The 12,523-nt window shown below is 45.0% G+C and overlaps 2 protein-coding genes across 5 annotated transcripts in view; both read left to right on the forward strand.

Annotated features, from left to right (window-relative positions):
* The window catches only part of SLC49A3 (solute carrier family 49 member 3), a 234,996-nt gene that overhangs the window by 79,741 nt on the left and 142,732 nt on the right, over positions 1-12,523 (forward strand). The window lies entirely within an intron of this gene.
* Positions 2,996-12,523, forward strand: part of LOC137420564 (casein kinase I) — a 162,593-nt gene continuing 153,065 nt past the window's right edge. For 2 of the 4 annotated variants that reach the window (XM_068105722.2, XM_068105723.2), the window contains exon 1: positions 3,051-3,371. In XM_068105722.2, coding sequence (XP_067961823.1) covers positions 3,249-3,371 — 123 coding nt within the window. In that variant the 5' untranslated portion in view covers positions 3,051-3,248. Of the gene's footprint in view, positions 3,372-12,523 lie in introns of all 4 variants that reach the window. The other 2 variants (XM_078772544.1, XM_068105724.2) reach the window with 2 other exon arrangements.

A 12,523-nucleotide genomic window follows, 5' to 3' on the forward strand; every position in this document is an offset into this window, starting at 1 on the left:
GCCATAAGCAATTCTGGGCCATCCTCAATTCTGGGCCATAATCAATTCTGGGCCATCATCAATTCTGGCCATCATCAATTCTGGGCCATAATCAATTCTGGGCCATCATCAATTTTGGGCCATAATCAATTCTGGGCCATCATCAATTCTGGGCCATAATCAATTCTGGGCGATCATCAATTCTGGGCCAGAATCAATTCTGGGCCATCATCAATTCTGGGCCATAATCAATTCTGGGCTATCATCAATTCTGGGCCATCATCAATTCTGGGCCATAATCAATTCTGGGCCATAATCAATTCTGGGTCATCATCAATTCTGGGCCATAATCAATTCTGGGCCATCATCAATTCTGGGCCAAAAGCAATTCTGGGCGATCCTCAATTCTGGGCCATAATCCATTCTGGACCATCATCAATTCTGGGCCATAATCAATTCTGGGCCATAATCAATTCTGGGCCATCATCAATTCTGGGCCATAATCAATTCTGGGCCATCATCAATTCTGGGCCATAATCAATTCTGGGCCAAAATCAATTCTGGGCCATCATCAATTCTGGGCCATAATCAATTCTGGGCTATCATCAATTCTGGGCCATCATCAATTCTGGGCCATAATCAATTCTGGGCCATAATCAATTCTGGGCCATCATCAATTCTGGGCCATAATCAATTCTGGGCCATAATCAATTCTGGGCCATCATCAATTCTGGGCCATAATCAATTCTGAGCGTTCATCAATTCTGGGCCATATTTCAATTCTGGGCCATTATCAATTCTGGGCCATCATCAATTCTGGGCCATAATCAATTCTGGGCTATCATCAATTCTGGGACATCATCAATTCTGGGCCATCCTCAATTCTGGGCCATAATCAATTCTGGGCCATCCTCAATTCTGGGCCATAATCAATTCTGGGCCATCATCAATTCTGGGCCATCATCAATTCTGGGCCATCATCAATTCTGGGCCATCATCAATTCTTGGCTATAATCAATTCTGGGCCATAATCAATTCTGGGCCATAATCAATTCTGGGCCATAATCAATTCTGGGCCATAATCAATTCTGGGCCATCATCAATTCTGAGCCATAATCAATTCTGGGCCATAATCAATTCTGGGCCATAATCAATTCTGGGCCATAATCAATTCTGGGCTATAATCAATTCTGGGCCATAATCAATTCTGGGCCATAATCAATTCTGGGCCATCATCAATTCTGGGCCATCATCAATTCTGGGCGATAATCAATTCTGGGCCATCATCAATTCTGGGCCATAAGCAATTCTGGGCCATCCTCAATTCTGCGCCATAATCAATTCTGGGCCATCATCAATTCTGGGCCATCATCAATTGTGGGCCATCATCAATTCTGGGCCATAATCAATTCTGGGCCATCATCAATTCTGGGCCATAATCAATTCTGGGCCATAATCAATTCTGGGCCATCATCAATTCTGGGCCATAATCAATTCTGGGCTATCATCAATTCTGGGCCATCATCAATTCTGGGTCATAATCAATTCTGGGCCATCATCAATTCTGGGCCATAATCAATTCTGGGCCATAATCAATTCTGGGCCATCATCAATTCTGGGCCATAATCAATTCTGAGCCATAATCAATTCTGGGCCATCATCAATTCTGAGCGTTCATCAATTCTGGGCCATATTTCAATTCTGGGCCATAATCAATTCTGGGCCATCATCAATTCTGGGCCATAATCAATTCTGGGCTATCATCAATTCTGGGCCATCATCAATTCTGGGCCATAATCAATTCTGGGCCATCCTCAATTCTGGGCCATAATAAATTCTGGGCCATCATCAATTCTGGGCCATAATCAATTCTGGGCCATCATCAATTCTGGGCCATAATCAATTCTGGGCCATCATGAATTCTGGGCCATAATCAATTCTGGACCATAATCAATTCTGGGCCATAATCATTTCTGGGCCATAATCAATTCTGGGCCATAATCAATTCTGGGCCATAATCAATTCTGGGCCATAATCAATTCTGGGCCATAATCAATTCTGGGCCATAATCAATTCTGGGCCATAATCAATTCTGGGCCATAATCAATTCTGGGCCATCATCAATTCTGGGCCATAATCAATTCTGGGCCATAATCAATTCTGGGCCATCATCAATTCTGGGCCATAATCATTTCTGGGCCATCAGCAATTCTGGGCCATAATCAATTCTGGGCCATAATCAATTCTGGGCCATAATCAATTCTGGGCCATCATCAATTCTGGGCCATAATCAATTCTGGGCCATAATCAATTCTGGGCCATCATCAATTCTGGGCCATAATCATTTCTGGGCCATCAGCAATTCTGGACCGTCAGCAATTCTGGACCGTCAGCAATTCTGGGCCATAATCAATTCTGGGCCATCAGCAATTCTGGGCCATAATCAATTCTGGGTCATCAGCAATTCTGGGCCATCAGCAATTCTGGGCCATCAGCAATTCTGGGCCATCAGCAATTCTGGGCCATCAGCAATTCTGGGCCATCAGCAATTCTGGGCCATAATCAATTCTGGGCCATCAGCAATTCTGGGCCATCATCAATTCTGGGCCATCATCAATTCTGGGCCGTCAGCAATTCTGGGCCATAATCAATTCTGGGCCATCAGCAATTCTGGGCCATCAGCAATTCTGGGCCATAATCAATTCTGGGCCATCAGCAATTCTGGGCCATCAGCAATTCTGGGCCATCAGCAATTCTGGACTATTTGCATCACAAGATCAAAGAAGATGCTGCTGCTCTGTCTCTCCTTGTGGACTCTTGAACAAGTTGATGTAAGAAGCCTTCCAGTAAAGCATTCAAGAACCTGTGAGCTGTATAATTATGATCACTGGTTACCTGCCACCTTTTCCACTTACTTTCTGCAAAGTTAAAGTCTCCCCCCACGAATACATGTGTTTTGGACGTACATTTGACGTTATATAATTTAATAACGCGTCCGATCGTCACGCGTCGTGATGCGGATGGACCTGTGACGTCATTTCCTCTCTATTGTTCCCTCCCTGATTCCCGGCATTCTCGGCGCGTCACAGCACGGAGCTAAGATGGCGGCCGTGTAGGCGGTTTGGCGCGATTCTATCTCTATCTTTTTCCTCAGGCTGTCGGTACGCGCTCGTCGTTCCGCGCGGTCTGCCGGCGCAGCCTTTGCCAGCCGGTTTAGTCGGTGGTAAATCGGTTGTTGTGTTTAACCCGCACACGTCGGTTAGGCCGCGATGGCGAGTGGTGGTGGTGCGAAGTCCGAGTTCATCGTCGGCGGGAAGTATCGCCTGGTCCGCAAAATCGGTTCTGGTTCCTTCGGTGACATCTACCTGGCCATAAACGTCACCAACGGCGAGGTACGTGACCTGGGGTATGGTGGGGGTGAGGGGGGGGTTGTGGTGTGGGGCGGCGGCTGGCCCTCACTCCCTTATCCTCTTTGTCTCCGATCTCTTCGCCTTCGGCTTTGTCCGTCTGTGAGGCACAAACAGCCGTCTGACAAGACGTGCGGACGGCTTATGAGAACGTGACGTAACGGAGTGTAACGTTACATGTAAACTATTAAACACGTCTTGCTCACGTATGAAATTGAACGAACTGTCGAAATCAACCCTTTTCACAGCGAATATATCAGGTACACGAGTACATCCATCCCCACTGTAGCGTAAGCCATAGCGAGTATTTCAGGTAGCCTACATGGGTACATCAATGCTTACTGTAGTGTAAGCCATAGCGAGTATTTCATTTTCAGGTACACGAGTACATCCATGCACACTGTAGCGTAAGCCATAGCGAGTATTTCAGGTACACGAGTACATCCATGCCCACTGTAGCGTAAGCCATAGCGAGTATTTCAGGTAGCCTAAATGGCTACATCAATGCTTACTGTAGTGTAAGCCATAGCGAGTATTTCAGGTACACGAGTACATCCATGCACACTGTAGTGTAAGCCATAGCGAGTATTTCAGGTACACGAGTACATCCATGCACACTGTAGCGTAAGCCATAGCGAGTATTTCAGGTACACGAGTACATCCATCACCACTGTAGCGTAAGCCATAGCGAGTATTTCAGGTAGCCTAAATGGCTACATCAATGCTTACTGTAGTGTAAGCCATAGCGAGTATTTCAGGTACACGAGTACATCCATGCACACTGTAGTGTAAGCCATAGCGAGTATTTCAGGTACACGAGTACATCCATGCCCACTGTAGCATAAGCCATAGCGAGTATTTCAGGTACACGAGTACATCCATGCCCACTGTAGCGTAAGCCATAGCGAGTATTTCAGGTACACGAGTACATCCATGCCCACTGTAGTGTAAGCCATAGCGAGTATTTCAGGTACACGAGTACATCCATGCCCACTGTAGCGTAAGCCATAGCGAGTATTTCAGGTACACAAGTACATCCATGCCCACTGTAGCATAAGCCATAGCGAGTATTTCAGGTACACGAGTACATCCATCCCTACTGTAGTGTAAGCCATAGCGAGTATTTCAGGTAGCCTACATGGGTACATCAATGCTTACCTTAGCGTAAGCCATAGCGAGTATTTCAGGTACACGAGTACATCCATGCACACTGTAGCGTAAGCCATAGCGAGTATTTCAGGTGCACGAGTATATCCATGCCCACTGGTAGCGTAAGCCATAGCGAGCATTTCAGGTACATGAGTACATCCATGCCCATTGTAGCATAAGCCATAGCGAGTATTTCAGGTGCACGAGTATATCCATGCCCACTGTAGCGTAAGCCATAGCGAGTATTTCAGGTAGCCTACATGGGTACATCAATGCTTACTGTAGTGTAAGCCATAGCGAGTATTTCAGGTGCACGAGTATATCCATGCCCACTGGTAGCGTAAGCCATAGCGAGTATTTCAGGTGCACGAGTATATCCATGCCCACTGTAGCGTAAGCCATAGCGAGTATTTCAGGTAGCCTACATGGGTACATCAATGCTTACTGTAGTGTAAGCCATAGCGAGTATTTCATTTTCAGGTACACGAGTACATCCATGCACACTGTAGCGTAAGCCATAGCGAGTATTTCAGGTACACGAGTACATCCATGCCCACTGTAGCGTAAGCCATAGCGAGTATTTCAGGTAGCCTAAATGGCTACATCAATGCTTACTGTAGTGTAAGCCATAGCGAGTATTTCAGGTACACGAGTACATCCATGCACACTGTAGTGTAAGCCATAGCGAGTATTTCAGGTACACGAGTACATCCATGCACACTGTAGCGTAAGCCATAGCGAGTATTTCAGGTACACGAGTACATCCATCCCCACTGTAGCGTAAGCCATAGCGAGTATTTCAGGTAGCCTAAATGGCTACATCAATGCTTACTGTAGTGTAAGCCATAGCGAGTATTTCAGGTACACGAGTACATCCATGCACACTGTAGTGTAAGCCATAGCGAGTATTTCAGGTACACGAGTACATCCATGCACACTGTAGCGTAAGCCATAGCGAGTATTTCAGGTACACGAGTACATCCATGCCCACTGTAGCGTAAGCCATAGCGAGTATTTCAGGAAGCCTACATGGGTACATCAATGCTTACTGTAGTGTAAGCCGTAGCGAGTATTTCAGGTACACGAGTACATCCATGCCCACTGTAGCGTAAGCCATAGCGAGTATTTCAGGTACACGAGTACATCCATGCCCACTGTAGCGTAAGCCATAGCGAGTATTTCAGGTACACGAGTACATCCATCCCCACTGTAGTGTAAGCCATAGCGAGTATTTCAGGTAGCCTACATGGGTACATCAATGCTTACCTTAGCATAAGCCATAGCGAGTATTTCAGGTGCACGAGTATATCCATGCCCACTGTAGCGTAAGCCATAGCGAGTATTTCAGGTAGCCTACATGGGTACATCAATGCTTACTGTAGTGTAAGCCATAGCGAGTATTTCAGGTACACTAGTATATCCATGCCCACTGTAGCGTAAGCCATAGCGAGTATTTCAGGTACACGAGTACATCCATGCCCACTGTAGCATAAGCCATAGCGAGTATTTCAGGTACACGAGTACATCCATGCCCACTGTAGTGTAAGCCATAGCGAGTATTTCAGGTACACGAGTACATCCATGCCCACTGTAGCGTAAGCCATAGCGAGTATTTCAGGTACACAAGTACATCCATGCCCACTGTAGCATAAGCCATAGCGAGTATTTCAGGTACACGAGTACATCCATCCCCACTGTAGTGTAAGCCATAGCGAGTATTTCAGGTAGCCTACATGGGTACATCAATGCTTACCTTAGCGTAAGCCATAGCGAGTATTTCAGGTACACGAGTACATCCATGCACACTGTAGCGTAAGCCATAGCGAGTATTTCAGGTGCACGAGTATATCCATGCCCACTGGTAGCGTAAGCCATAGCGAGCATTTCAGGTACATGAGTACATCCATGCCCATTGTAGCATAAGCCATAGCGAGTATTTCAGGTGCACGAGTATATCCATGCCCACTGTAGCGTAAGCCATAGCGAGTATTTCAGGTAGCCTACATGGGTACATCAATGCTTACTGTAGTGTAAGCCATAGCGAGTATTTCAGGTACACGAGTACATCCATGCCCACTGTAGCGTAAGCCATAGCGAGTATTTCAGGTAGCCTACATGGGTACATCAATGCTTACTGTAGTGTAAGCCATAGCGAGTATTTCAGGTACACGAGTATATCCATGCCCACTGTAGCGTAAGCCATAGCGCGTATTTCAGGTACACGAGTACATCCATGCCCACTGTAGCGTAAGCCATAGCGAGTATTTCAGGTACACTAGTACATCCATGCCCACTGTAGCGTAAGCCATAGCGGGTATTTCAGGTAGCCTACATGGGTACATCAATGCTTACCTTAGCGTAAGCCATAGCGAGTATTTCAGGTACACGAGTACATCAGTACATCCATCCCCACTGTAGCGTAAGCCATAGCGAGTATTTCAGGTACACGGGTACATCCATGCCGACTGTAGCGTAAGCCATAGCGAGTATTTCGGGTACATGAGTACAACCATGCACATTGTAGCGTAAGCCATAGCAAGTATTTCAGGTACACGAGTACATCCATGCCCACTGTAGCGTAAGCCATTGCGAGTATTTTATTTACACGAGTCCATCCATGTCCACTGTAGCGTAAGGCCATAGCGGGTATTTCAGGTACACAAGTACATCCATGCTCACTGTAGTGTAAGCCATAGCAAGTATTTCAGGTACACCAGTTCATTCATGCCCACTGTAGTGTAAGCCATAGCAAGTATTTCAGGTACACGAGTGCATCCATGCCCACTGTAGCGTAAGCTGTAGCGAGTATTTCATTTACACGAGTCCATCCATGCCCACTGTAGCGTAAGGCATAGCGGGCATTTCAGGTACACAAGTTCATCCATGCCCACTGTAGCGTAAGCCATAGCGAGTATTTCACGCACACGAGTACATCCATTCCCACTGTGGCATAAGCCATAGCGAGTATTTCAGGTGCACGAGTACATCCATGCCCACTGTTGCGTAAGCCATAGCGAGTATTTCAGGTACACGAGTACATCCATGCCTGTTGTATTTTGAGCTGCAGCGAGTATTTCAGGTATGTAAATACATTGATTGAGGCCTGCTGTAGTTTTAGCCCCAGCAAGTATCTCGGTTACTCTCGTACATCCATGCCCATTATTTTTTCAAGTTACAGCGAGTATCTTGGGTACTCGAGTGTACCCATGCCCACTGTAGTTTAAGCCAAAGCAAGTTTCTTGGGTACCCCAGTATAGTATGGTCATGTCCGCTACAGCTTGTGCAAGAAACATCTGATCCACGGATGGAGTCAGTTTTTCAACTTTATCTTCCTTGAGATGAAAACTTCCTCCTGTAACTTTTTGTTCTTAACAATGTTTCAGGATTTTGGAGGAGATTCTACATATCTCTTGTTCAGGATTTTGGAGGAGATTCTACATATCTCTTGTTCAGGATTTTGGAGGAGATTCTATATATCTTTTGTTGTACAGGATTTTGGAGGAGATTCTACATATCTCTTGTTGTTCAGGATTTTGGAGGAGATTCTACATATCTCTTGTTGTACAGGATTTTGGAGGAGATTCTACATATCTCTTGTTCAGAATTTTGGAGGAGATTCTACATATCTTTTGTTCAGAATTTTGGAGGAGATTCTACATATCTTTTGTTGTACAGGATTTTGGAGGAGATTCTACATATCTTTTGTTCAGAATTTTGGAGGAGATTCTACATATCTCTTGTTGTACAGGATTTTGGAGGAGATTCTACATATCTCTTGTTCAGGATTTTGGAGGAGATTCTACATATCTCTTGTTCAGGATTTTGGAGGAGATTCTACATATCTCTTGTTCAGGATTTGGGAGGAGATTCTACTTATCTTTTGTTGTACAGGATTTTGGAGGAGATTCTACATATCTTTTGTTCAGGATTTTGGAGGAGATTCTACTTATCTTTTGTTCTGGATTTTGGAGGAGATTCTACATATCTCTTGTTCAGGATTTTTGAGGAGATTCTACATATCTCTTGTTGTACAGGGTTTTGGAGGAGATTCTACATTTCGCTTGTTGTTCAGGGTTTTGGAGGAGATTCTACATATCGCTTGTTGTTCAGGGTTTTGGAGGAGATTCTACATTTCGCTTGTTGTTCAGGGTTTTGGAGGAGATTCTACATATCGCTTGTTGTACAGGGTTTTGGAGGAGATTCTACATTTCGCTTGTTGTTCAGGGTTTTGGAGGAGATTCTACATATCGCTTGTTGTTCAGGGTTTTGGAGGAGATTCTACATTTCGCTTGTTGTTCAGGGTTTTGGAGGAGATTCGACATTTCGCTTGTTGTTCAGGGTTTTGGAGGAGATTCTACATATCGCTTGTTGTTCAGGGTTTTGGAGGAGATTCTACATATCGCTTGTTGTTCAGGGTTTTGGAGGAGATTCTACATATCGCTTGTTGTTCAGGGTTTTGGAGGAGATTCTACATTTCGCTTGTTGTTCAGGGTTTTGGAGGAGATTCGACATTTCGCTTGTTGTTCAGGGTTTTGGAGGAGATTCTACATATCGCTTGTTGTTCAGGGTTTTGGAGGAGATTCTACATATCGCTTGTTGTTCAGGGTTTTGGAGGAGATTCTACATATCGCTTGTTGTTCAGGGTTTTGGAGGAGATTCTACATATCGCTTGTTGTTCAGGGTTTTGGAGGAGATTCTACATATCGCTTGTTGTTCAGGGTTTTGGAGGAGATTCTACATATCGCTTGTTGTTCAGGGTTTTGGAGGAGATTCTACATATCGCTTGTTGTTCAGGGTTTTGGAGGAGATTCTACATATCTCTTGTTGTTCAGGGTTTTGGAGGAGATTCTACATATCACTTGTTGTTCAGGGTTTTGGAGGAGATTCTACATTTCGCTTGTTGTTCAGGGTTTTGGAGGAGATTCTACATATCGCTTGTTGTTCAGGGTTTTGGAGGAGATTCTACATATCTCTTGTTGTTCAGGGTTTTGGAGGAGATTCTACATATCGCTTGTTGTTCAGGGTTTTGGAGGAGATTCTACATATCGCTTGTTGTTCAGGGTTTTGGAGGAGATTCTACATATCGCTTGTTGTACAGGGTTTTGGAGGAGATTCTACATATCTCTTGTTGTACAGGGTTTAGGAGGAGATTCTACATATCTCTTGTTGTACAGGGTTTAGGAGGAGATTCTACATATCTCTTGTTGTACAGGGTTTTGGAGGAGATTCTACATATCTCTTGTTGTACAGGGTTTAGGAGGAGATTCTACATATCGCTTGTTCAGGGTTTTGGAGGAGATTCTACATATCTCTTGTTGTACAGGAATTTGGGGGAGATTCTACATCTCTTGTTCAGGATTTTGGAGGAGATTCTACATCTCTTGTTCAGGATTTTGGAGGAGATTCTAGATATCACTTGTTCAGGATTTTGGAGGAGATTCTACATATCTCTTGTTCAGGATTTTGGAGGAGATTCTACATGTCTCTTGTTCAGGATTTTAGAGAAGATTCTGCATATCTCTTGTTGTGCAGGATTTTGGAGGAGATTCTACATATCTCTTGTGCATAGTCTCTTGAGCATGGAATGAAGGTATTGGAAAGGGTGTTGGAGAGGAGGATAAGGAAGAAGGTGAAGACCGACGAAATGCAGTTTGGATTTATGCCAGGAAGAGGAACGACGGAGCGCTCTTTATTGTGAGGCAGTTGAAGGAGAAGTACATGATGAAGAGGAAGAAGTTGTTTCTTGGGTTTGTTGATCTGGAGAAAGCATTCGATCGGGTTCAACGCAAAGTATTGACATGGGCATTGAGGAAGTTAGGAGTGGAGGAATGGTTGATCAGAGTAGTGAAGGCAATGTACAAAAGAGCGCGCACAGCTGTAAGGATGAAGGACGAGAACATTGGTGAGTTTGTGGTTAAGGTGGGAGTACACCAGGGGTCGGTACTAAGTCCACTATTATTTGTAGCTCTGCTGGAGGTGCTGGCTCAGAACGTAAAGGAGGGTTTAGTAAAGGAGCCTGGGAGGAAGGAGGGTGCAGGTGGCACCAGGTGTGATTGCACAGGTGTGCAAATGAACAGGTGTGTGGAATACATGGAGTATGGAATATATGGAGTATGGAATGGATGGTGTGGAGTGAGTATGGTGAAAACTGTGGAGTGGAGTGGATGGTGCGAAGGTGTGCATGGGGAGGATGGACACCATCACGAGTGCGTTAAGCGCACTTCAGGTCCGAATCCCACTCCTGACACCAAATGTTACGGATCTCAACGTCGGCCTTTTTCCCCTTCAGAAGGGGGGGGATTAATCCCCTTGTATGCGACTGACCGACGTGAGTCCTGAAGTTGCCCAGCTCCCTCCTGGGGAGGCAGGTGAGCAACCTCGTTCGCGACCGCGGACAAGATGTTAATTGCCGATGTTAATTGAGATGGGAGTTGTTATATGCAGATGATCTGGTGTTGATTGCGGAAAGTATGGATGGACTGAAGGAACAGATGAACAAGTGGAAGGAACGTATGGAGACAAAAGGTCTGAAGGTGAATATCGGAAAGACGAAGGTGATGGCAAGTGGAAAAGCATGTGGTGAGGTGGAAAGAACTGGGAAGTGGCCATGTGCTGTGTGCAGGAAGGGTGTCGGACTGAAGTCCATTCAATGTACAATGTGCGCTGAGTGGGTTCATCAAAAATGTAGTGGTCTGAGAGGGTCATTAACCAGTGTGGCAGCTACATTCAAATGTAAGGTGTGCACAGAGGGAGCTGCAGATGGAGGAAATGTTGAGTTGGATCTTGGAGACGGCGTGAAGCTGGAAGGTGTGAAAGCATTTTGCTACCTCGTAGACATGCTGAATGGAGAAGGTGTATCAGACTCGGCAACGGTTGCTGGAGTGAGTTGTGCATGGAAGAGGTTTCGGGAACTGAGTGGCATGCTGATGAGGAGGGGAGTGTCGTTGAAGCTGAAGGGAAAGTTGTATGCTGCATGTGTGAGAAGTGTTGTGATTTATTGGAGTGAGACATGGGTAATGAACGTAGAGCAACAACGATGGCTGGAAAGGGTGGAAATGCGAATGGTTCGGTGGATGTGGAGTATCGTTGAGAGAGAGGAAGACAAATGATGAATTGTGAAAGATGATGGGAATAGAGCCTGTGATTGATGCTGTGAAGAGGAACAGGTTGAGATGGTTTGGTCATGTTTTGAGGAAGGATGAAAGTGACTGGTTGAGAAGAGTGATGGAAATGAATGTAGAAGGAAGTAGAGGACGGGGAAGGCCGAGAAAGACTTGGCTAAAGATGGTGGAAGAATAAATGTGGGCCAAGGGGGTTAACAAGGGGAGATGCAGAAAATAGGGCAAAATGGAGAAGATCGTCATGGGGACCGCAAGGCTAACCCCCGCTCTAGCATGGAAAATGGCCTTAAAATGCATGTTGTTGTTGTATTCTACATATCTCTTGTTGTGCAGGATTTTGGAGGAGAATCTACTTATCTCTTGTTGTGCAGGATTTTGGAGGAGATTCTCCATGTCACTTGTTCAGGATTTTGGAGGAGATTCTACTTATCTTTTGTTGTGCAGGATTTGGGAGGAGATTCTACATATCTCTTGTTCAGGATTTGGGAGGAGATTCTACATATCTCTTGTTCAGGATTTGGGAGGAGATTCTACATATCTCTTGTTCAGGATTTTGGAGGAGATTCTACATATCTCTTGTTCAGGATTTTGGAGGAGATTCTACATATCTCTTGCTGTACAGGATTTTGGAGGAGATTCTACATATCTCTTGTTGTACAAAATGCCTTCGTACTACCACCTAAATTCCAAGGACATTAGTCAACGGATAAGTTGTGTGATGTCAACAAAAAAGAGACACGTGCATTGTGGGTTTGAAAATTGAACTGGAGTAATAAACCTTTACTGAGCTTTCCACGTCATTATCATTTAAAATTGCCCTTGAAATGTTTCCAATAGTTGACAATCTTTCTCGGTTTATTGTACTTT

The sequence above is a fragment of the Myxine glutinosa genome, chromosome 2 (genome assembly GCF_964187855.1).
Source record: "Myxine glutinosa chromosome 2, kmMyxGlut1.1, whole genome shotgun sequence".
NCBI classification, from domain to species: Eukaryota; Metazoa; Chordata; class Myxini; order Myxiniformes; family Myxinidae; genus Myxine; species Myxine glutinosa.